General features: G+C 43.8%; 1 protein-coding gene across 3 annotated transcripts in view; it reads left to right on the top strand.

Annotated features, from left to right (window-relative positions):
* Positions 1–26,550, top strand: part of Nos (Nitric oxide synthase) — a 288,786-nt gene that overhangs the window by 192,579 nt on the left and 69,657 nt on the right. For all 3 annotated transcript variants that reach the window (XM_065220708.1, XM_065220709.1, XM_065220707.1), the window contains exons 5-9: positions 15,496–15,658; positions 17,522–17,613; positions 23,591–23,732; positions 23,923–24,237; positions 24,494–24,675. In XM_065220708.1, the coding sequence (XP_065076780.1) occupies positions 15,496–15,658; positions 17,522–17,613; positions 23,591–23,732; positions 23,923–24,237; positions 24,494–24,675 (894 nt within the window). The remainder of the gene's footprint in view (positions 1–15,495; positions 15,659–17,521; positions 17,614–23,590; positions 23,733–23,922; positions 24,238–24,493; positions 24,676–26,550) is intronic.

Below are 26,550 nucleotides of genomic sequence, written 5' to 3'. Positions count from 1 at the left end.
CAATTTGGGCATCATCGTTGCGTGGTCACGCATACGCGCTCGCGCATACCCGCTCACGTATCATCATCATCGAGTGTGAGCACCCGTTTCTACATCTACATCGTTCATCAATCATCGTGCGCCTGTGTGCGCTGAGTACCGAGCCTCGATCAAGTGCACCACAACGAAGGTCATCCACGCAGCGCGTCTCTTCCAGCCATCTGTGTAAACGCCTACACATATAACGCTCGGTGGTAGTATAGGATTATCAGATAAGTTTTTGTTTTTTTCTTGTTTCTTTTCCTCCCCCATTAGTTAAATTTTCATTTTGTATTTCTGTGTTTGTAGTGTTTTCTGTGTATTGTGTCTGTGCGTTCAGTGGGAGAGCGTTTTGCGCTCCCACTAGTTGAACAAAATGGATGTTTTGTCAGAAGACGACATGGATGACCATTCATCTCAGAATAATGATGATGTCATCCCTGGTTCGTCGTCTCAGTCTGTCAATGGGCAGGATGAGAAAAGCACCAGATTGCGGGCCTACCCGAATGACTCGACTGGCCCATGGGTTGTCTATTTTCAGCCCAAAAACAAACCCTTGAATGTTGTTCAGATATCTGATGATCTGACAAAGCGATTCTCTGCCGTGACCGAAATAACGAAGGTTAGGCACAACAAACTTCGTGTGACCGTCGCTAACCTGAAACAGGCTAATGAAATTGCTGTTTCCCAGTTTTTCACACTGGAATATAGGGTGTACATTCCAGCCTCTGATGTGGAGATCGAAGGCGTGGTCACTGAGGCGAGTCTGAACCCCGAGATACTGGAGAAGCAAGCGGTTGGCCGATTCAAGAACCCCTTGCTTCCTCCGGTAAAGATACTGGCCGTTCATAGAATGAAGTCAGTATCGCTCAGCGAGGGTAAAAAGAGTTTTACCCCCACAGACTCGTTTCGGGTGACCTTTTCTGGATCTGCCCTTCCTCAATACATCGAGCTGGGAAAACTTCGTCTTCCTGTGCGGTTGTTTGTACCTCGGGTCATGAACTGCCAGAATTGTAAGCGGTTGGGACATACGGCCTCCCACTGCGGCAACAAGGCACGCTGCTCCACATGCGGGGAGAAGCATGAGGATGGCGCTTGCGCAGCTACTGCACCAAAATGCGTGTACTGCAATGGAACTCCTCCTCATGCTCTCTCGTCGTGCCCGGCGTACAAACAGCTCGGGGACAAAATGAAACGCTCCCTTAAGGAACGTTCCAGGCGGTCTTTTGCAGAAATGCTTAAGACAGCCAAGCCATCGACCAACGAAACAAATCCCTTCGCTCTTTTGTCAGATGACGAGTCTGGCTCTGACTTGGCTGAGGAGGGAGTTTCTTTCAGTTTTCCGGAAGGTTCTGCCCGGAAACGAAAACGCATCCGTTCGCGGAAAGTTGCAGATCAAGAACCCCAAATCAGCTTGCCCAAATCAAGGAGTGGTGGAAAAAAGGAGACTTCTACTCCTCCTGGATTCCGCAGAACTGATTATACCCAGGATTTTCCACCTCTTCCGGGGACATCCAAAACCCCTGATGCCCCAATTTTAAGAACAGAAACCCCTTCTTCATCTGGGCTGTTCTCATTTGATGACATTGTGGACGGTATTCTCAAATACCTCAACATTTCTGATCCTCTGAAAAGCATTGTCCTCACATTGCTTCCGACTGTGAAATCCTTCTTGAAGCAATTGACTTCAAAATGGCCCCTTCTTGCAGCTATCATCTCCTTCGATGGATAATTTTCCAAACGAGGTCGGGGATTTGATCACTGTTCTACAGTGGAATTGTCGAAGTCTTATTCCGAAATTAGATTCGTTCAAGTATTTAGTCCATAACAATAATTGCGATGCATTTGCCCTCTGTGAAACATGGCTCTCTTCAGAAATTGATCTCCCTTTTTATGATTTTAACATTATTCGATTGGATCGTGAGGATTCACGTGGAGGAGGGGTACTTTTGGGGATCAAAAAGTGCCATTCCTTCTATAGAGTGAATCTTCCCGAATTCCCCGGTATTGAAGTTGTCGCATGTCAGGCTACCATTAAAGGTAAGAGCCTTTGTATTGCTTCTGTATATATTGCTCCTAGAGTCTCTGTTAATCGCAAACAACTTTTCGACATATGTGCGGTACTTCCCGCTCCATGGTTGATCATGGGAGATTTTAACTCCCACGGTACAGGCTGGGGAGAGCTGTACGATGATAACCGTTCTACTTTGATTTATGATCTCTGCGACAACTTCAACATGACAATACTTAACAATGGAGAAGTAACACGTTTGGCTGGCCCATACTCGAATGGTAGCAGATTAGACCTCACCTTTTGCTCCAATTCACTATCGTTGGATTGCACTTGGCATGTAATCCAGGATCCGCACGGTAGTGATCATCTGCCGATCAAAATTTCGATTTCCAGTGGGTTCAACTCGTCAGAATCCGTTAACGTCGCGTATGATCTAACCCGTAACATCGATTGGACTAAGTTCCAATCCGCGATAGACGATACAGTATCGTCAGTGGAAGAGCTTCCGCCGTTGGAGGAATATAATTTCCTCTCTAATCTCATCGTCGACAGCGCACTTCAAGCTCAAACACGACCGGTGCCGCGATCGTCTATTCGTAAGAAAACACCATCGCTCTGGTGGGATCAACAATGCACGGAGGTTTACCGTAAAAAGTCCGACGCGTTTAAACTTTTTCGGAAACGCGGAACACGCGAGCATTTCGACGCATACACATCTCTTGAACGCGAACTCAAGAGCCTCATCAAGGCCAAAAAACGGGGTTACTGGCGGCAGTTTGTAGACGGATTGTCGCGCGAAACGTCTATGAATACGCTTTGGAGTACGGCGCGAAGAATGCGTAACCGGTCTATTAACAACGAAAGCGAGGAATGCTCGGATCAATGGATTCTTAAATTCGCGCGAAAAGTGTGTCCGGATTCCGTGCCGTCGCAGTTGATTCCTCGCGAAACCGCGAATTCGGTAGACGACATCAGTCAGCCTTTTTCAATGGTGGAACTTTCACTCGCTCTCCTTTCGTGTGGCAATTCTGCCCCGGGATCTGATAGAATCAAGTTCAACTTGCTGAAAAACCTCCCAGACGTCGCTAAGAGGCGCATGTTGAACTTGTACAATCAGTTCTTGGAGCTCAATATTGTTCCCGACGATTGGAGACGAGTGAGAGTGATAGCCATTAAAAAGCCTGATAAACCCGCGTCGGATCACAATTCGTATCGGCCCATAGCGATGCTGTCGTGTATTCGGAAATTGATGGAGAAAATGATCCTTTTTCGCCTCGACAAATGGGTTGAGACGAACCACCTTCTTTCAGATACTCAATTTGGTTTCCGTAGGGGTAAGGGAACGAACGACTGTCTCGCGTTGCTTTCCTCGGAAATACAGTTGGCTTTTGCTAAGAAAGAGCAAATGGCTTCTGTGTTCTTGGATATCAAGGGGGCTTTTGATTCAGTATCCGTTGAAGTTCTTTCAGAGAAACTCCACGCTTGTGGATTGTCTCCATTAATGAATAATTTTTTGTACAATTTGCTGTCAGAAAAACATATGAGCTTTTCTCATGGAAACTCTACAGCTTTTCGACTTAGCTACATGGGTCTCCCCCAAGGCTCATGTTTAAGCCCCCTTTTGTACAATTTCTACGTTAGAGAAATTGACAATTGTCTTAGTGACAATTGCACGTTGAGACAACTTGCAGATGATGGCGTAGTGTCTATCACAGGGCCAAAAGAGGTTGACCTGCAAGGACCCTTACAGGATACCTTGGACAATTTGTCTACTTGGGCTATTCAGCTAGGTATCGAATTCTCCACGGAGAAAACTGAGTTGGTCGTTTTTTCTAGGAAGCATAGCCCAGCACAACCGAAGCTTCAACTTTTGGGTAAACCGATCACTCATTCCATGTCTTTTAAATATCTCGGGGTCTGGTTCGATTCCAAATGCACCTGGAGATCCCACATTGAGTATCTGAGACGAAAATGCCAACTAAGGATCAATTACCGGAACGTGGTGGGGAGCTCATCCACAAGATCTTCTGACGTTGTACCGGACAACGATTTTATCGGTTCTAGAATATGGTAGTTTTTGTTTCCAGTCGGCAGCTAAAACGCACATCATCAAGCTGGAACGGATCCAGTATCGTTGTCTTCGTATCGCGTTAGGATGCATGCACTCGACTCATACTATGAGTCTCGAAGTGCTGGCGGGCATGTTGCCACTATCCGTCCGTTTTTCAGAGTTATCTCTGAGGCTCCTCACCCGTTGCGAAGTAATGAACCCACTGGTGATCGAAAACTTTGAGAAGCTTCTGGAGCTAAATCCTCAAACATGTTTTATGACTTTGTACTACCTTTATTTAACACAGGATGTCAGCCCTTCAAGAAATATTCCCAATCGTGTAGTCTTCTCCGATTTCGGCAATTCAGTGAATTTTGATTTATCTATGACGCAGGAAATCCACGGAATTCCAGAGCATCATCGTCCTATGATTGCTCCGTCATTATACGCTGCAAAGTTTGGCCATGTTGATTCTGCAAGAACGTTTTTCACAGATGGATCTCTAATAGAGGAGTCCGCTGGTTTTGGTGTATTTAATGAATTTCATAGCGCCTCTCGAAAACTTGAAGCTCCTTGTTCTGTGTATGTGGCTGAACTGGCAGCAATTCACTACACTTTGGAAACTATTGCTTCACTTCTTCCACACCACTACTTTATTTTTACGGATAGTCTCAGTTCTGTCGAGGCTATCCGTTCCATTAGGCCGGTAAAGCACTTCTCATATTTTCTCTTGAAAATACGAGAACTGCTTAGTGCTTTATCCGTGCGCTCTTTCATCATCACCTTCGCGTGGGTCCCTTCGCATTGCTCAATTTTGGGCAATGAGAAGGCGGATTCACTTGCGAAGGTGGGCGCTATGGAAGGCGACATTTATGATCGACAAATCGCCTATAGTGAATTTTTCTCTATTTATCGTCAGCAGTCGCTCGTTAGCTGGCAACATCAATGGAGTGAAGGGAGCTTGGGACGATGGCTACATTCAATTATCCCTAAGGTGTCGAAGTTTGCATGGTTCAAAGGGTTGGACTTGAGTCGAGACTTCATACGCGTGATGTCTCGTCTCATGTCCAATCACTATTGTCTAAACGCTCACTTGTTCCGTGTGGGGTTGGGAGACAGCAATCTCTGTGAATGTGGACAAGGTTACCAGGACGCTGATCACATCCTTTGGTCTTGTGCGGAGTATCGTGGAGTCAGATCACATTTTTATGATTCCCTTCGGGCTCGAGGTAGACAACCTAATGTTCCAGTTCGGGATATTTTGGCTAGACGCGATCTGGAGTTTATGAAACTCATATATGTTTACTTGAAGGATATTAACCTTAGATTGTAAGTTAGATTAACCTGTGTTTAGTTTGTATTTTGTACGTGTGGGTTTTTTTTTCAATGTTTGTTTTCAAGATGAATAGAAATAATTTCATGCTTTAGGATTAATTAAATAGTTGTATCGTAAACCACATTTCAAACCTCCTTCTTCCCTTTTCCCATCCAAAAAATTGTAAATATCCACTAACCTCGAGACAACCGCGAGTACTCGGTCCAGTTCCTTTAACTTTAAATTTAAGACAGTAATAATGTATAACGCAAAGGATAACTCGGCTCTGTAAAGTTTATTCGATTGAGCCTGTACAAATAAAGTAATTACAAAAAAAAAAAAATGTATGCTGCACTATAGCAAACGTGAAGTAACAGTTTCATTGTGGTACTTGTCGGGGAAGCTGATATTTGTGCACTTAAAGTTTCGAAGTGGTTACGAGAAAAAGGGATCTCACAGCAAACCACCTTAAGGTCGACTAGAATGATCTAGTTAAAAAAAATCTCTGATAATATTATAAAGAACATTCCATCAAAGTGTTTTGTTACTTCATACGTGATGATTACGATTCTCAGAGTTGGGAGGAAATGCATTGGCATAGCTAATGGGGATGCCAAGGGGGCGAGGCCTCCTCCATTATGTTTTAGGCTCCCCTCCCAGGAATTTTGGGTGTTTTTTTAAACACCGGTATTTTGTCAAGCAGTTTTAGGTTCAATTTCGAACCCCTTTGGATACGGTTGTGTTTTAAGTTTGCTCTCTGTTTTTTTGCGTGCGTTCGCTTTCGTAGTTTTCAGCTGCTTTTGCACTCTGCCTGCCAACAAAGGTATGCTCTCGCTTCCCTTTGTTGCCGGGGTGACTTGACCACGCTAATCTATTGTTAGGTTTTGCGATCTGTATTGCTTTTGTGCACATAGTGACTTGAAAATTAAAAACGAAGAAAAGTTATATTTAGTTATTGTGTGGGTGGAATCGCTGGAAGAGGATTTTTTTTTAAATGAGTAGAGAAAAATATACGTGGAAGCATCAGGAATGCGCTAATGATTTAGTGAGTACGTTCAAGTTGAAGATTGTTGAAAAGTGTATTTGTGGTGATGCAAATTATGGTTTTGATGACGCATGGCTATAAACATTTTGTATATCCAAATAAAACATATAACATACTAAATACACACAGGGCATCAACTGTTATTGCCGAGGGAGCTTTAGTTGGCGGCGGTGGCTCTTCTTGACCTTCTACCCCCTGAGTAGTAGGTATGAATAAGGGCGTCTATGTGATGTTTTGCTTTTCCTGTTGTGGATATCTAATGCATCCTGTTCCGTTAACTTGATATATATATACTAACAACATTTTTTTTTGTCTATTTGATATATGTTTCACATCGAAAATGCGTCACACATATCAAAACTGTGCAGCATTTCAGGGGCAAGATGATTCAGAAACAAGGAGAAGAACAAAGGGAAAAGGATTATGAAATAGATAGATATAGAAATGCATAACGGCGCGGTGGTCACTACCCGAGTCATGTCACTATTATCAAGTCATAAAAAGTAGCAAGGATTAAAATGTGATCCTTTGATTATTACCAGTAACGCACCACAAAAAGGTGATCTCCCAACGTTACTGGTTTGAAAAGATAAAAATTTACAAAATGGAACGAACTCACCAAGTTAGGCCAATTGAACCTGAAGGCTGCCTGACATGTGTTAATGTAGAAGTCCAAATTGTAGACGAAGCTTGACGAAGATCAATATGAACTAGTCCGGTTTATGGTAGTTGCGTGGAATGTCTTCCTTCACATCCCGTAACATTATTAGAAATCCAGAAATTCGAATAAGTTTAAGTCTCAGAATCGTTCTAAAAGTAAAAAAAAAAATCGTTGCGTTGCGTTTGCAACGGAGTAATTCGTAGATTGCATACTGGCAACTGTCATGTATCTACTTTAACGTTCTAATTCTAATTTCTTAAGGAAAACTATTTGGGAGCGAATAGCTTTCCATTCAGAATTCAGAACAGGAAAAGCATGACAATAGCCATTGCCGGCCAGCCCCATCTTCTCCGTTACGGGAAAGCAAGGATATTGTTGGTGTACCATCTACTTAACGAGAGGCCAGCGACTCACCGACGCCCCCATATATGCTACGGAGTTGGGTCAAGATTCGCTTAAGCAGGCGATGCGACCTTAGGAATTGTTTTATTTTGGAGGAGCTTGGAAGTAAACCCACGGTCTTCTACTTAGCAAGCAAAAGCGGCAGCCGAGCTCGTCAATTTAAACCCTGGGACATAATTTGGTGAAGTTTTCTGAATACTAATAGAATTATAATGCAAACAAATGAAATAATCTCACCCAAATGATCTGTAATTAGTCCGCCTTTTCGTGATTCTTAAGATCAATTGTTCTCGCAAATGGACCTCCATCTCCTTGATCCTGATAATAACAAAATCAGTTTCTCCTTGCTCTGTCCTCGGGAAGAAGTGCATCGGAATAAACTCACCGTCATTGCAGCATTGTCGATGTTGGCTCACGATCTCCGTTCCACTCTCAGATTCAAACATTCCAATACGCAAAAACACATGTACGCATGAAACTTCTCAAGTTGTTAAACACATGAGCAAAATTCTCTTGTGCGCGACCTACTTCGATCGAAAACTCAGGGATTTTTATTTAACCTCAGGGAAAATCTCAAGGACTTCTAAGAAGTACAAGTGTTGGCGAACCTGGATGAAGCGGCGGACACGGCGAACAGGGCAGCAGCAAAGCAGGAACTACACCAGTGGTCAGCGAAGCAGGAACAAACGGGGCAACTAGTGGCACAATTCGTGGAGTACTTTTCTTCCATGCAGTGAGGAACACGAGAAAGGTGGTTTTTTGTGTGTTTTTGATAAAGACCAATTTTAGACTGATTTAACGAGGGCCAACCGATCATTATTTTCCCTAGCTGGTTGAGTTCGGGGTTTATAAGGCACGATCGTGAAGCGATCGGATCTAAAGGAGATAATGATATGGAGTGATAAGCTAGTCTACCTACTCTCGTATCTTATCGTTTGGCACATTATGGATTGGAGGTATAACATTTCAATTTTTAATGGGGTTCTAATTTCGGGATACAAATTTCAACATTGTTCCCCTACTTATTAAGTTCTTCAACAAGCCGGGCCACGTTGAAAGGCCACTTTCAACTATTCACAAAGCATGTCTAGGCTCAGTGGGTGGTGGGTGATGACGGTGAGGCTGATAGATGTGCATCACGGTCATCTCGCTCGATGGGAAGTGGGAAAACCTCGGTTATTGCCCGTCGATAGGTACCATGTGCGGTTCGAACCTGAACCACACGGACGTGTCCATCCTTACCGGGGAATACCTGCGCGATCCGGCCAAGATTCCAGCGCATCGGTGGAGCGTTGTCTTCTTTGAGAACCACCAGCGTCCCAACCTCGATGTCCGGATGGACAACCGGCCATTTCTTGCGATCCTGTATTTGGGCGACATAATCACGTGACCAGGCTCTCCAGAAATGCTGAAGACGTTGTTGCATCTTCTGGAAGGAATCAAGACGGTTAATGGGAATGTCGCAAATATTCGGCTCGGGAAGAGAGTGAACGGGTTCTCCCATGATCAAATGGCCAGGAGTTAAGGCGATAACATCCGCTGGGTTCGATGAAAGAGGAGTGAGCGGACGGGAGTTCATTACCTCCTCGATCTGAATGATCAGCGTGTTGAAGTCGTCTATGTTGAGCAGTGTATCTTTCATCACACGGTATAGATGGTACTTGAAGGTCTTCACGGAGGCCTCCAAAAGGCCCCCGAAGTGAGGCGAGCGAGCAGGGTTGAAATGGAATGTGATTCCATTGTCTGCACAGAACACGAGCAGTCCACTCGAATTGTGCATGTCGTTGAATTTTTGGCGATTCTCCTCCAGAAGACGATTTGGTCCGACAAACGTCCGTGCGTTATCGCAGTAGATGTCGGTTACGCGTCCGCGACGCCCGACGAGGCGCTTGAGTACGTTCACGAACGCGTCGGACATGAGATTGTACACCATGTCGATGTGTACTGCTTTAGACGCCATGCACACGAAAATTGCGACGAATACCTTTACCGACGGACCGCGACGATTCGGAATTTTCACGAAGAACGGGCCACAATAATCAACACCGCAGTTGATAAACGCGCGCGACGCCGTTACTCGGGACAGTGGCAATGTTCCCATGATCTGGCAAATGCTCCGTGGTTTGCAGCGGAAGCAGATGATGCACTCCCTGACTATCTTTTTTGCAAAGTCTCGTCCCCGGATTGGCCAATAACGCTGACGCAAAGTCGCAAGAAGTAGTTGTGGCCCTGCATGAAGCATTCGGAGATGAGTCTGCCTGAAGATGAGGTAGGTCAGGTGAGCCTTTTGAGGTAGAACCAGAGGATGCTTGGTGTCATACGGGATGTCGAGATTCTGTAGTCGTCCGGTGATTCGAAGCAAGCCTTCAGCGTCAACGAATGGATTGAGGGTTTTCAGCTGAGACTTGAAGGTGAACTCTTTACGAGTCGGTCCATTGTGTTTTTTGAGGAACTCAATTTCCGCCGAAAAGTATATGAGCTGAGTTTGCTTGATTAAATGCTTTAATGCGTTCTCTAGCTCTGATTGCAAGAGTGGACCGAATTGACAATTTCCAGGTTCCTTTTGACGACAGTTTCGAGCAAATCTTAGCAGCCAGGCAACTTTGCGTTCAAAGGGACAGATAGTGGAGTGTTGTTCGATGAATTCGGTTAAAGCGTGAGTGGTAGTGACGACAACTGAAACAACTTGCTGGCCTTCATCTCTGCGAGCCTGTTTGTGAAGTAGCGACAGTTGGATGCAATTTTCTGGCCAAGTATCCGAGTCTTGCCGAAGATAATTTGGTCCATGCCACCAGAGGTTGTCAGTTTTCAATTCGGAAGGCAGGATTCCACGTGAGATTTTGTCAGCGGGATTTAACTCAGAGGGAACGTGACGCCACATGCTACCTCCAGTCAATCGATGAATTTCGGCAATCCGATTTGACACGAACACTTTCCAGGTTGACAGGTCCATTTGGTTGACTCAAGTACGAAGCCTGCCAGTTGTGCTCCGAGCACTGCAGCGCACAGCTCGAGTCGAGGCGTTGATAGTTTGCGAGGTGGACTCGCACGAGACTTCGAGATCACCAACTTGCATGCTTGTTCACCAGTAGAAGAAATAGTCTTCACGTAGATGCAGCATCCGTAGGCACTGTCTGATGCGTCCGAGAAGACGTGAACTTCGTGCGTGCGATAGTTGTCCACGAGATTTCGCCTTGGGATTCGAAGCATCGAAAGAGTTTCGATTTCGAACCGATTCAATTTCCACCATTTCTGATACTCCTCCGGTAACGTATCGTTCCAATTAAACTTTTCCGACCATAAAGCTTGCAGAAATATTTTTGCGCTGACGATTGCTGCTCCGACTAGGCCCATTGGATCGAATAAGCGTGACATCTCCGAAAGGACCAGACGTTTTGTGATCGGTTCCGACGATACAAACTCGGGAACATTGAAACTGAATTCATCCGACAGTGGATGCCAAAGAAGGCCGAGAGCTTTCACCGAACCCGATTGGCTGATTTGGAGTTCAGTTCGAGAGTCCCGAAGAGTTTCGGGAATGTGAGAAAGAACGGTGGGACTGTTGCTACACCATTTTCGCATATTGAATCCACCTGAGCGAAGAAGATCAATTAACTGGCGGTTTGTTTCCACCAAACGCTGCGTCGTCGTTTCCAGAGAGATAGTCGTCGACGTAGAAACAGTTTTCGACCATTGGAGCGGCTAGCGGGTAGTTTGCTGCTTCATCTACAGCAAGCTGGCTCAGGACGCTAGTGGCAAGGTATGGAGCGGGTGCCGTCCCGTACGTCACCGTTTTCAACCGATAGGTTTGCAGCTTCTCGTTGGGAGTTTTTCGAAACTGGATCAGTTGAAGCAAGCAATCTACTGGGTGAACCCATACTTGCCGATACATTTTCTCGGCATCGGCATTCACAGCAAATTTCGGTAAACGAAAGTTCACGAGTGTGTTCACGTGTACCGTAGGTCCGACGTAGCAAAGGTCGTTCAGCGAAATGTTATTGCTGCCTCTACACGAGGCATCGAAAACCACGCGTGTCTTTGTGGTTGTGCTGTCGGGTCGCTGGATCGCATGGTGAGGAAGATAGAAGTGAGGTTTCAATAGATTGGGTTCAAATTCATCCATATGTCCCAAGGTTAGGTACTCGTCCATGAACTTTGAGTACTCAGCGTGTACTCAACGGATGACAACTTCCTCTCAATTGCCAGGAATCTGCGCTCAGCGATTTTGAACGACTCTCCCAATGAGTCAAGCATCTCCTCACGAATCGGCAATCGCACCACGTACCGACCGTCAGGGGCTCGTTGGTGTGTCTCTCGAAAGTGATTTTCGCAATATAGCTCCTCTAGCGAAAGCGCCTTGCCTTTTTCGAAGCTCTCCACCTCCCAGAACTTGCGGACAATCGACTCCAGGTTATCGATCGAGGAAACATTGCAGACTACGGTTGAGGCAGATTTTTCCATGGCTTCACCGGCGACGACGTAACCGAAAACTGTCTTGCGCAGCACTGGTAGGCCACTGCCAAGAGTCAATTGTTCATTCTCCAGAATCGAAAAGAAGTTTTTGATGCCGATGATCAAATCAATGTCGTGGGCTATGTTTAACTTGGGATCTGCAAGGGGGAGGTGGCGAGGTATGACCCACTTCGAAATATCCACGTTGGCAGTGGGTAGAATTCTTGTCAACATGGGCAGAATCAAGAAATCCATGCTTGTTGTGTACGATCCTAATCGTGAGGACACAGTGATGTTGGTTTTGTGCTTCACTTTCTTGACCGATTGACTGATACCGTACACATCGATATTTGCTGGTGTTCGTTTGGAACACAGCCGTTGTGCGAGAGATTCCGTAACAAAATTGGCTTCGGATGCACAGTCTAACAAAGCTCGGGCGAGAATGTAGCTGCCGTTAGAGTGCATGACTTTCACGTAGGCAGTAAGCATGAATACAGACGACATGCATGCTTTCGATACAAGAGACTGGCCATTGATCGAGGAGATTTGGACTCGTACCTTGGTTCGGTCTTGAAAACAGGTGGCGAAGATTGGGAGAGCGTAATAGATTGGAGTATGCGAGAGCGCTTTTGAATGAAAGCAACCAATTCATCATATGTTGGCCGCATCTCATCGTCGAGTTGGTTTTCCCACTCCTTCTGCGTAACTGGATCGAGCTTGCTGCTTAATAACTCGACAAGAAAGGAATTCCAGTGATCTCTGGATTCCTCCAATTTATTCAGCACGCAAATGTGCTTATCGAATTCGTCTGCCCGATTTGACAGCGCCAACGACGATTCTTTACGCACCGAAGAAGTGGACAGCAAAGCCGAAAAGTGTTGCTTTATTAGCAGATTCCTGTTGTCAAAACGTTTCTTCAGCAAATCCCACGCGATTACGTAGTTGGCCGCTGAGACTGCTAAAGACTGAACAAGTCGCAAGGCATCTCCTTTTAGTACAGTTTTCAAATACTGGAATTTCTGTACTGTCGAAAGTTGCGAATTAGTGTGGATGGTAGTGGTGAAAAGATCATGAAAATTCATCCACTCATCATAGTTTCCACTGAACTCAGGAATCTTAAGTTCTGGAAGGCGAACAGAAGGAACGTGTGCAGGTGGAGCACCAGGACTAGGTGGTGGTCTTTCAACCCTTTCATTGGCGATCGCGAGTTTCCCAGCTAGAGAGCCTTTTAATTCAAAATACTGGTTTTCAAAACCAACTCTTTCGTCCGCGAGATCCTCGGACAATTCCTCTTCAAATTCAATCTCAGCCTGTACTTCATTAAATTGCTCCCACAGACTGTCTAGCTTATCAAGGCGAAATCTAAGTTGAGGGAAATCGCGATCGAACACAAAATTCTCATCGAATTGTTTGATTAGCTTAGCGGAACCAATAATGTTATTTCGACGCACGAAAAGCTTTTTGGTTTTCTTTGTGTTCCTCATGGCTTGCACAACGTATCAAAATGGGCGGTGAGGTCAATGAAACGCACAAAAGCCGATGTATTTGTGTGGCAAAATGGTCTGGTTGACTCACCTGATTGTTACTAGTCTGCTTTACCTGGGTTCGCTTAGCAGGACCTGCGTTCCTTGTGCAATTGCAACTACGACCACAGCTGATTCCGTGATTCCGTCCAGATGTCCAGGTCAAGAAGGCTGCCGATGCAGCGGAAAGTCCGGTTGAAGATTTCGTGGGGTACACAATAGCAGTGAAAGCGTCCAAAATGGTGACGAATATTGCTCGAGGAGGTGACCCACGCTAACCTTGCAAGCCGGTCGATGATGGTTTTGACCTAGCAGTCCCGGGTTTCGGCACCAAAAATGTTGGCGAACCTGGATGAAGCGGCGGACACAGCGAACAGGGCAGCAGCAAAGCAGGAACTACACCAGTGGTCAGCGAAGCAGGAACAAACGGGGCAACTAGTGGCACAATTCGTGGAGTACTTTTCTTCCATGCAGTGAGGAACACGAGAAAGGTGGTTTTTTGTGTGTTTTTGATAAAGACCAATTTTATACTGATTTAACGAGGGCCAACCGATCATTATTTTCCCTAGCTGGTTGAGTTCGGGGTTTATAAGGCACGATCGTGAAGCGATCGGATCTAAAGGAGATAATGATATGGAGTGATAAGCTAGTCAACCTACTCTCGTATCTTATCGTTTGGCTCATTATGGATTGGAGGTATAACATTTCAATTTTTAATGGGGTTCTAATTTCGGGATACAAATTTCAACAGTGTTCCCCTACTTATTAAGTTCTTCAACAACAAGGAAAATCGTAAAAAATAACGAAACTTAGTAGAAATTGTGGAAACTTCATATAGCTTCAGGAAAATTAGTTTTTACGAAAAGCTTTGAAGCTTTGGAGTGGGAACTCTCATTAGGATTTAGAATCTTCGTAGAAGTTAAACATTATATAATTTCAGGGAACCTTATTATTGTTCGGGGATCTTCATATAATTTCAGGAGGCTTCAATCATGAGCTTGGAATAGTTCAGGGAATTACGTACAAGTTCAAGAAATTCCATACGTGGAACTTCGCGGAAAATCGACGAGAAACGTAGAAGTACAGATCCAAAAATAGTTCAGCAATCTTCTAAGATCTTCAGGGATGTTTGCTTTAGTTTAGGAAACTTCGTTGCAGTTTGTCAGAGATCTTTCTTCACAAAAGCTCAATGAACTTCTTGGGAGTTTTGGGAACTTCGTCAAATTTCAAGGCATTTACCAGATGTTCAGAAATATTTGTAGATGATGAGGTCTTTTCAAAAGATGTTCAGATATCTTCGTAGAATAAAAATATGGAATTTGGAATAAATTCAGAGAACCTTCTACGAAATTTTTTGAAACTTAAGGGCGTTTAGTAGATATTAAGGGAACGTTGCATAGGTTTCTGGTTATTCTTTCAAGACATCAGGTTGATCAAGTTCTGAAAATCTCCAACTGTTAGAAAGTACAAATGACGTCTCTCATATATTCTTCCAAGACTGCAGGTTGATGAGAAAATATTCAAAAGTACTCCGGCCAATCGCATCTGATAGAATCTTGAATGATGAATTTAATTAATGCATGTTTAATTTAGGGTAATTAAAACATGCTTCGCCATAATACGTGATAGTTGGAATACTTTAGAGTGGTGTATCAATCGTTTGATTTTTATTTACATGTGCTACGATCACATTTACTCCAGCAAGTTTACAAAAGAGGACATCGCTTATCACCGCTGTATGTTATAAAGATACTCCATAATATGGGCCGGCAGATATACCTGATTGAATAAAATTAACTGCTTGCAAAATAATTAACCACTGGCCGTAAACCTCCGTCAATCAAATTGATTGAAATTTAATTACTTAAACTTAATAAAAAAAAAACTTTCGACGCATTAAATACCGGAAGTCCTTTGAACAAGGCCAACCATCGAACCTGAGTCCCTTGTTCCCATCCATTCATTGTAATTCTAACGATTTTTTCTCCGTTTTCATTCTCCTCCGTCGCCGGTAGGCTAAAATCTCCCGCCCACGAAGCTCGCTGGCAGCAAGTGCAGAAGGAGGTCGACTCCACCGGGTCCTACCAACTGACCGAGACGGAGCTGATCTACGGAGCAAAGCTGGCGTGGCGCAACTCGTCCCGCTGCATCGGACGGATACAGTGGTCCAAGCTGCAGGTAGGAAGTGCTTTCTCTATTTATTTTTTTATTTACAGGTGGGAAATTGTCCTTGTTCATTGTGTTGTAAGATGCACTTACCTTTAGCTGATTTCCGGGGTTTCAAGGAGGGGTGTTCAGAAATTCTTTTCATGCGAATTTTGATCGTGGTTTTTCCTACTGGTTTAAGGTATTTAAAAACCTAATTACGTATCATTTTGAATTTTTTTTTCATTGTTTTAAGCGAGATAAATCATTCCTAACCTCTTTGCGGTATTGCTTCTCTGAGTCATTCTTCACAAACAACGGGAAGAATCTGCACGGAAAAAAACGATAGTTAAAGTCATTAATTATTTAAATTGAGAGTCATACACTCTTTATGTAATTAGCAGACGATGCTCTTCTTCCTGAGGAAAATTCTTTTTCCAGTCCCGGGTTCCTTTATGGGAAAGGTGTGTAAATTAAATGAAGAAGAGCATGAAGTGAAAATTAAATTATGCTCAACTATCGTCCGAGCTCGACACGACGAGCTGTACCTACTAATGGCTGTCTATAGAAGTTCTCTCTTGAACGTTTGAGAAGAGTCTAGGGAGCGACCAAGATAGTTCAACGGATAGATGGAAATGCACTTGAAGATTGCATTCAGGAACAGGATTTGCTTTGCTGGTGATGGTTGTTAAACGGTTATCTCTGTACCTTTGTACAAGCTGTCCCTAATTTAATTATAGTGTGCTCCAGTTTTCGGAGCGTTGTCTTGGAAAACAATGTCAAAGATGGTGACGGAAACTAATTTAGGTGGAATTGTTTACTTAATTGCTTGAAGATTCCTATAATCACCTTCTTCTTAACCACTATCGTTTAACAGAATTAAGGGCGCCTAACAACCTTAAAACACACAAAACAAAACAAAACCGAAGAAAACCAAAACATTTTAATTTACATAGCTCGGTAAACCTGGCAGTCTGGTAGCGTAAAACCACCTGCTGCATGCTTGAATTAATCCTCCCACATCCACACCGGCTGCGTTTGTTTGTCTATCTCCCTTTCTTCTATTATTTGGGGATGGGATGAGGGGGCGTAAGAAAATTGCCTTTTTCTCAATGGCAGTGCCTGCGGCGACCAGAGTCCACCACCTTCACCAAAACCAAACTAGGCGGGCTACAAGAATTCGACTCACATAAATTCCGAGAAACGGAAGTCAGTATTTCTGTTACAATTTGCTCGTTCCCGATTGCTGGAAGCAGCACAGCAACGTGAGGATTTGAAACTGGGAAAAAGCAACAACTTTATTAAGTGCGGAGTATGGAAGCCAAATCAGAGTGCCTTCCGGTTACGGAAGGGGAAAGAGAGAAGTGTCTCGAGACCAGATTACGAGAGGTGGTGGTATGCCAAATTGTGGATTTCTTGTGAAACAAGCTGCTTTTCTGTAGAGAAACCACGAGAGCAGCACGTTCCAGCTGATTTGAATTTCAATCTCTGTAGATCGGGTTGAGCGTGGTTTAAGGGCTGGCTTTCTGAATGACTAATTGGAAGAGCTTTCTTTATCGTCTGAAGGTTTTTGTGGGCGGTATTCGAGATAGTAGGTTTATTAAATACATAAATCCATTCACTGAATATTTCAATTACTAATAATTTATCAATTTTCTCCATGTTTGAAAATTTGCATGTCTTGCTGTAAAATGGATCGTTAACCAATCGCTTGCTCAACATTCCATCGCAACGCATCTCGGCCTGCTTTCCCTCTGGATATTGTCAACGTCACGTCACATTCTAATTTCGCATCGCATCCTACCATCGTATCCTGATGATGGTGGTGCATCTTCGAACGCATCCTGTCTGCAAACAACCATCCCGGCAAACACCACCCGGACGACGTCTGTGAAGGTTTTCGACTGCCGCTACGTAACCACCACCAGTGGAATGTTTGAAGCAATTTGCAATCACATCAAGTATGCCACCAATAAGGGAAACCTCAGGTATGTATCACCTCGTTTTGGTTCGTCATTCATTGGAATGTGAACTGGAACATGACATCTTGGGCGGAGGGCTCATCCTCATGTTTAGTGCTGTGATTCCCGGCAGTCAGGATTGGGTGCAAAACTATCCATTATTGAGGAGCCTTCTATCGAAGCTACCTGTGTGGAACAATGGCAAGCTTTATACTAAATAGATTGGATGCTAAGTGCTCGTTTTGCTTCCAATACTGCTGGCGGGTGAAATGCTGCATACAGTGCAAGAGTTGGTATGCACACTAGATTATGCACTCCACAATACTCCTGTTTCGTTTGCACTTGCTTGCACTTGTGGCATACCTACCAACTCTTTTCTGTCGATCCATGCAACAATGCTTGGAGTATCGGATTCAAGAGACACTGTTATCTCAAGGGAGGAAAACTATACATTTTCTCAAAGCGATATTTGCGATAAGTGTTTTATGGGAAAGTGAACCGTGGAGATGCATGGTGAATCAAGTGACTGTGTAGAGCTTTTATTTTACATGAAATATAAATGTACTTAAAATTGTCCAATATGGTATACGCGTTCATTGATAGTCAATACTTATGACTCGTATGTAAAAGTAAATTGGGACGCACAAAAAGACCTGTAATTCGTGCTGTCCATTAATGGTTGCTTTACTGTGCTTTTTTGAAACTTCAAAGTTACAGCATAAGATGGTTACATTTCTCCAGTTCGAACGAAACCTCGAACCTTCCTCTTGATGGAGCCCATCAGCGCCCGCACAGTGGACGGACACGGAATTAGCGGATTTCTTTCATTTTCCCGCATTTGCTGGATGTCCTTGACTACCCCGCCGCTTCGTCGAAGTCACTGCCTTGAAATTGCCCAGTATTTTTCGATTGGTCGAAATTCCGGGTAATTCGGAGGATTCATTAGCTTGGGGACACAATCGATCTTGTTTGCATCATACCACACCAGAACCACCTTGGTGTAGTGGCAGCTGGCAAAATCGGGCCAAAAGATGAGTTTGCCGCTATGCTTGCGGATGAACGGCAATACACGCTTTTTCAGGCATTCTTCGATGTAAACTTGGGATGTTACCGTCACGGACACGGATTATCAGAGACTACTGCGTTATTCAATACTCCTCCCTAATCCGAGATACCTAATAGTTTGCAAAACTGTTGTTGTTTCTGAACGGCTAATGGCTATGTGAAACCATGCTCCATGGTCGGAATGTACATCAGCTGCGTTGCTCCTTGTTGTAGGCTATCTCTAACCTAATCTAATCTAATACAAACGCAGCCAGTACGAGAAAGCATCCTGGAAAATGATAAGGTTAGATGAGGTCTAATCATGTTTCTTGTCTTATTGATGTTTACAGCATATCTGACATATGATATAAACATCAATACGGCCAGGCCTACTGCGTTGTATTTGCCGCAAAGATGATTCTTGGTAATGAATGGGAATATTTCTTGAATCTACAGGGGTGGAAGGATGCGTGGACATACCATAGCAAACGCTCCGAGTTACTATGTGTAGTTGTGTGTAATGTGTAAATATTTGTACAATATTGAAGAATCATAAAATAATGCAATGGAAGGTTCTTACCGAATTTTCCCCTATGTTGCTAATGATTCTTTTGCGCTTAAAAGTTTCGTTGGATGCAATCGCTCCTTGTTTATCATGAGGTTTGGGATGCAGTTCCTCGTCATTGCTCGTGGTTATGATTACACACTTAGAAAAAAAATCATGTAAATTCAGTGCTCTGAGACGGACATATACGAGCGTCAATTTTAACATAAATTTGAGTCATAACAGACTCGAAATATAGCTTAATCAAACGTACTTTTCATCGAGCAATGAACTTTTCAGTCTCGGAGCACATAAAATTACAAGACACGTTTGTTTACGTTTCATATTTTACGTGTAAAATTAGTTTTTTCTAAGTGTGTAGTGATGTGCTGGAGATCATTTCTTTCACTAGAAATTGCAAGAATCATCAAAGCTGAGAAGGTTGATGTAAACTTTTGGTTGATATTGGTGTTCTATGAAGTTCTGGAGCTTATACATGAGATTTATAACTAGACTCTTATAAATTACTTGTATCTTAACTTTCACTAGTTAAGTAGTTTTTTTTGCAAACAAATGATGGTAGAAAAGTAATGCAAATAAAAACTCCCGGTTTGTTCACTCGCGGTAATCTTAAACATTATTTCGATCTTAATTTTAAATAACCAAACACAGCTCTAACAAACACACGAGATATTATTGAAAAAGTTTCCGTGTGTCGAAAATGCACCAGCTAGCGGAGTTTTACACTTTTTGCACTAAATTTTCAATAAACATCTCGGAAAATAAAGCAGCAGCAAATTCAAAACACGTCAGTTTCAATGCACGGCATACCTCGATCTTCGTCGCTCCTTGCTGTAGGTTATCGTGCACAAAGTGGTAGCGAATGCTTACATGCTTCGTGCGAGGGTTGTATGAGTCATTATTCGCGATGCTGATTGCAGATTGGTTGTCACAATTGATAATTACTGGCCGCTGCTCGAATATCTGCGACCGCAAGTTGTTCCACCACATTGCTTCCTGATTTGTTCGAGACAGGGCCATATACTCTGCTTCACAGGATGAAAGAGCAACGGTGGGCTGCTTTTTTTACGTTACACGATATGGCTCCACATTGTAACGTGAACACGTAACCCGTTCTTGACCTTCGGTTATCTGGATCTCCTCCCCAATTGGCATCGCTAAATCTGACTAGTTCCGATGATCCTCGCTTGGAATACTCCAATGTTCCTTTCAATACTCGTCGATGTTCCTTTCAAGTACCGAATTATCTTCTTGACGGCCTCCCAATGCTGACGTCCGGGAATGGCGCTGAACTGACTAGCTGCATTCACCGCAAAAGCGATGTCCGGACGAGTCACCTGGGCTACGAAAGACAGACATCCAACAGTTTCTTTGAAAGGAACTTTCTTCATCTCCTCGGCTTCGTTCTGGTTTCTCGGTCCCATGGATTTGTCCAGTCTTAAACTGAGATCAGCTGGCGTTGCTACAGGACGTGATTCGGTCATTCCAAAACGCTGAATGATTTCCTCGATGTACACCTGGTGATCGAGCCAGAGCTTTCCTTTTGCTTGATTCCTTGTAATTCGGATGCCCAAACAATACTTGGCTTCATTGAATCGTTCGCTCAAATACGTCTTCAGCTTTCGCTTCAGATTCTGATCGTTGGTGAAGATCAGAAAATCGTCTACGTAGTGACAAACATCAGCTTGTCTCCACACATCATCCAGTACAGGCAACAATCTACGAATCAGTCCGAACTTCTGAACCACGCCATCCAGCTGCGCATTCCATACTCGGCTTGATTGCATCAAGCCGTAAAGAGCTTTCTTCAAGCGGCTTACCTTTCCATTTCGAAGGTCTTTCCCCTGCGGCTGCAGCATGTTAATCTATTCATTGTTCAGCTCTCCTTGCAAAAAGGCAGTAGCTGCGTCCAACTGATCGATGTCCAGACCGTATTTCACCGCCAACGCCATGAGGTAACGAATCGCCGCATACCGTGCTACGTGCATCCTTTCACGACGAGACGAGCTTTGTACCGCTGAATGGTTCCATCAGGTCCACGCTTCGCTTTGAAGACCCATTTGTTCCGAATCGCTTTCCACCCCTCAGGCAGATCCGCAAGCATCCACGTGTTGTTCTCGCTTAGTGACCTCAGCTCATCGTTTATCGCTTTAACCCAATGATCTCTGTCAGGCCGTTGCAGAACTTCTTCGTAAGTCGTTAGATCGCACATTCACCGTTGGTTAAATCAGGAGGTAATTGGGGGAAATGGTATCACCAGAATATGCTCCAAAGCTAATATAATCATTGTACTTGCCTGGATAACTGCGCTCCTGATCGCTGCGCCTTAACTCTTGCTGCGAATCAGCTGGTCTATTCAGTTGCGATGGGAGCGCGTTTTCAGCTGCATCCGCAACCTCTTCGATGTCTTCATCTTCACCATCAGAAGACACTACAACGACTTCGGTTTGCTGCTCTTCATTGCTTCCATCAGCAGCGCTGATTGGTACCATCAGCTCTTGGAAATTTAGCCCCATGAACTCCACTGGCTGTGCATTTTGATCACTCGTTAGGCTTGGACTTGATTCACCTTCTGCTAGGACTGCAACATCACGACTGCTTTGAAACTCACCGCTGTCAGGATCGTACAAACGGTAGCCTTTGGTGTCCTCACAATAGCCGACGAAGGTCGATTTTCTGGCATCGAACTTCTTCCGCTTCACTTTCGGAATGTGTGCCATCACTTGAGATCCAAAAATCTCAAGGCTTCTTTTAAGACCACGCCTCTTCTGGTGTTATGTTCTCCAAAGACCGCGTTGGACATCGATTGACCAGATAGGCAGCTGTTGAAACTACTTCCGCCCAAAACTGCTTACCAAGCTTTGCATCGTTGAGCATGCATCGTGCTTTCTCCACCAACGTGCGGTTCATGCGTTCCATTCTGTTCAGGCGTATACGGATACGTGGTTTGATGCCGGATACCTTCACGTTCCAGAGCTTCACAGAAACTTTCGTTGACGTACTCCGTCTCATTGTCTGTACGCAAAATCTTCAGCTTCTTTCCGCTTTGTCTCTCGGCTCTAGCTTTGAATTTCTTGAATTCTTCTAGCGCCAGATTCTTCCTTTCAAGAACGAACACTACTACCTTATTACTGGCATCTTCCACGAGGGTAATAAAGTAGCGACTTCTTCCAAACGATGGCACCTCCACGGGCCGCACAGGTTGGAGTGCACCAGCTCTAGCAATTCCTTCGCTCTTTAACCACTGGTGGGAAACGAAAATAGTGCCTGTTTGCTCGTGAGACACGACACACAATTGGTAAGTGCTTCGTTCTTGAAGTCGATTCCGCTAGCAACTTCCTTGAGTTTCTTCAAGCTTCCTTCATGGCCAATACGTCTATGCCACAACTCGATGCTGTTAACCAGAAACGATTTTTCCGGCCGACTGACACGGTAGAGACCGTCTTCTTCAACTCTGGTAATGACAAGCTCGCCGCTTTCATTCCAGACTTTGCCCTTGTTCCCCGTGAATACAACCATGTTTACTGGCTTTATACGACTTGTATCCTTTCCTGGCAAGGATGTTCCACACTGTTTGAAAGTTGGCGTTGTACCTTCTGGACACATCTCGAATCGAAAGACCGGGGTTGGCTTTAACGCACCTCAACACCTTTGCTGCGCAGCTGACGATCCCTGGTTCCAGTTTTTTCGTAGGTCCGCTGATTCCTTTCCACACTCAGGGTATCCTTGTAGGTTTTGAGCACTCGACAAACTGTCGTTTTCAGCATCTTCAGCACTTTAGCCAGCTTGGAACCGGACCACTCCGGATTTTCCAGGTGTTTGCGCACATTTTTTTTTTCTTCTTTCGAGTTTCATATTGCGTCATCGACGACTTTGATCAAACTTGCACCAGTTGTTCTGTATATAAGTGTAAACAAACCACTGTCAAAGATTTTCAATTCTCAACACTAGAGGCGTGCTAGCGGCACGCGAGGGGTGTTCCAATTTAATTTTAGTCTGCCTTTAAGTTCCACTAAAATCCGTTCAGTGCAAAACAAAAGTATATGATCTCTTCACGCATTGTTGTAGTGTGAAAACAGGTTATTTATTTTGTCCGCAGAGTGAAAAACCAGGTCGAGCAAAAGTAAACACTTGGAAGTCCAGACGAAATTAGTTATATGCATAAAAAAATACTTATCCAGCTAAGTATATCCCAGGATATTCCTAAGTCCTCAGTAAATTGCGTTGGCACGCTAACACGGTAAACACCTGTAAGTTTGTTACACTGCTGATTGGAGTGTAATTTCCCATCTAAAATTGAGAACCAATTTCACCAACCTCACTGCCCCATCAAAGTCCCTTCCATCGTTATAACTCAATTTTCACGCACCTTCCTTTCTCTCTGATTTTTCCCAGATCGGCGATAACGATATTCCCGCAGCGAACGGACGGAACGCACGACTATCGTGTCTGGAACTCCCAACTCATCTCCTACGCCGGCTACAAGGGCCAAGACGGCAAAATCATTGGCGATCCGATGAATGTCGAGTTCACTGATGTATGAAATTGAAAATTTATTACGGCTTTCGGGGTCATTTCTTACTCCCGTTTCTGCACATGCCTGACCCCGCAAACCGACCCCGGCTGATGTTGATTATTAAACTATCAATTTTCTATTTACTTCCTTCTTATGACTTTACCACGAATGGGAACCTGTTGCTGCTGTTGGTGCTGGGAAATGATGGCAGTTCTGCATCAAGCTGGGATGGAAAAGCAAACAAACCGAGTGGGACATTTTGCCAGTGGTGGTTTCAGCGAATGGACACGATCCGGACTACTTTGACTATCCCTCGGAGCTGATCCTGGAAGTCCCGTTCAGCCATCCTCAGTTCAAGTGGTTCGCCGAAATGAATCTTCGATGGTACGCACTTCCCGCCGTTTCGGGAATGCTGTTCGACTGCGGGGGCATCCAGTTCACGGCCACCTCCTTCAGCGGGTGGTATATGTCAACGGAAATCGGGTGCCGAAATCTGTGCGACATTAACAGGAGGAATCTGCTGGAGGTAAGGATAATCCCATCCCAAAATCCAATATTCCCATGATATTCACTCAAAGCTTAAATCAACACTCATCGATCGAACCGGTTGAGCTTCAATTCAATCCCACAAGTCTGCAAACATGCAGCAGGATCTAAATCGAAAAACCTAATCATCTTCCCCATACACTGTCTCTGACGATTTTTTGTTTGTGTTTTCTCGTTTGTCTTTGTTATCCCCGATCCGTGTGTCTCTCTGTCTGGACTGATTGGTTCAATCGAAGCCCATCGCAGTGAAAATGGGCCTGGACACACGGAATCCAACGTCGCTGTGGAAGGACAAGGCCCTGGTGGAAATCAATATCGCAGTGCTGCATTCGTTCCAATGCCGAAACATCACCATCGTGGACCATCACACGGCCAGCGAGAGTTTTATGAAGCACTACGAAAACGAAACCAAGCTGAGGTAAGAAGGGAGGGGGGAGGATTTCTTCGGCGACAATCGCGACTGTTTGAATGATATCGACAAATATGCAGTCTACTCTAGAGAGGAAGAATGTAGCTTTTGAAGGTGCTTCCATCGTGAAGTGCACACTTTCAGTTTGGTTTCGAAATCAGAAATTGATCAACAATTTAAGCGACTATTGGAAATCGGAAAAGTGTGATCATTAGGGTGGGTCTAATTTGTATGGCAGATCATAACGACCTGCTCCCCCACTGTTTTTTTCGATATGTATAGAGATTCTTAGCAACTGTGCCAAATGTGAACGGATTTCGTTACAAGCTGGATTTACGGGAGAACTTTAAAGTTTGTATGGGAGATAGCATGGAAATCGTAAAGAAACTAAGAATCAAAGATTCAAAAATTTATCAATTAAGTATATGATTTGAGTAGTAGCTATACTGAAGATCCGAGAGATGTCACCCCTTCAGTGGTAGGAAAATATTTTTTGCAGTATGGAAAATATCATAGAATCCACGATTTGTGACTAAACATGCTTTCACAGAAGGAAACAAATAAACGAGTGTTTACCTTATCACCATAGTAATGTTCTCGGGCAATTTTTGTGCATCTAAAACTGCCCATAGAGACGATAATGAATAAAAACATACATTCGAAAGTGACTGGCCCTCTGGATGTGGATAATATCAAAAACAACAAAACATGATTAATTGTGAAAAAAAAAATATTGTGATTTAGATTGGAAAAACTATGCAGAACAATTTTGTCGAAGACCGCCAATCGATTCGACTTCTGAGCAAAGATTTATATTTTTTTGCTTTTATATAAGCTAAACCGGGGCAAGTTGAAATGCGTGGGGTTGTTGAAACGCATGGCTTAGCTCTCAGTAGAAATGTTTAATCACTGTGGTAATTTTTAATCCAAACTACTACGCGCAACGCCACTCCAAAATAATCGCAGTGAATATTCAGGTGGATTGCATGGATTTAAGGAAAGTTCCGTGAACTTAAAGAAAAATTAGATATCTTCAGGAAAGTTAATTTATTTTCACAAAAAAACGTAAGAACGTTAAAAACGTTTTGCGGAATGAAGGAAATGCCGAGAGTTATAAACAAACTGTGGGAAATATGGGAAGTTCTTAAATCAATTGGAAAGTTTTGAAAACTTCAGGAAAACATTAAAAATTTAAAGGCGGTTCCATTAGCTTCTGCAAGTTCAGGGAAATCAGAAGAAGTTCAGAGAAGAGAGAACTTGAGAAACATTGTTGAAACTGTTAAGATGGTCCAAGTATCTCAGAGAAGCTAGGTTTTGAAATCTTCAGGAAAGTCCAGACTTTCTGGAAAGTTTAAAGTTCTGTACAGGTAGGTTCCGATAAATTAAAGTCAGTTGCATTAACTTATGTATAACTTCGGGAATCCTAAAGAAGTTTTGGAAATTTCAGGAACGATCAGAGAACTCCAGGGAAAAAAATATCAGAAGTATTACGAAAACTTCACAGAAGTCCAGAGAACTTCATGGATGTTTAAAGGTTTTCAGGACAGTTGCATTTATTTCATGACAGTACCAAGAACTTCAAAGGCCTCAGATAGCGTAGTCAGGAAAAGCATGGTATTACCAGTGCGTTCGATTCCCCGTCTCGGAAATTTTCTTGATTGCCCTAGGCATAGAGTATCATTGTGCTTGCCACACAGTATACAAATTCATGCATTGGCTGGCATATAAAGCTCTCACTTAATAACTGTGGAAGTGAATCTAGAACACTAAACCAAGAGCCCGAAAAACGCTCGCTACAGAAGCGTAAAAAGCCTAGAACAAGAAGAACCAAGAACTTTGAGAGAACTTTTGAGAGGGAAGAGATTTGAGAGAATTTCAGGGAAG

The sequence above is a fragment of the Ochlerotatus camptorhynchus genome, unplaced genomic scaffold, assembly GCF_037179485.1.
Source record: "Ochlerotatus camptorhynchus isolate MF236.1 unplaced genomic scaffold, CSIRO-AGI_Acam_v1.1 ptg000131l, whole genome shotgun sequence".
Classification (NCBI taxonomy): domain Eukaryota; kingdom Metazoa; phylum Arthropoda; class Insecta; order Diptera; family Culicidae; genus Ochlerotatus; species Ochlerotatus camptorhynchus.
The sequence above is the reverse complement of the archived record's forward strand: the minus strand, read 5'-3'. Positions and strand labels throughout refer to the sequence as shown.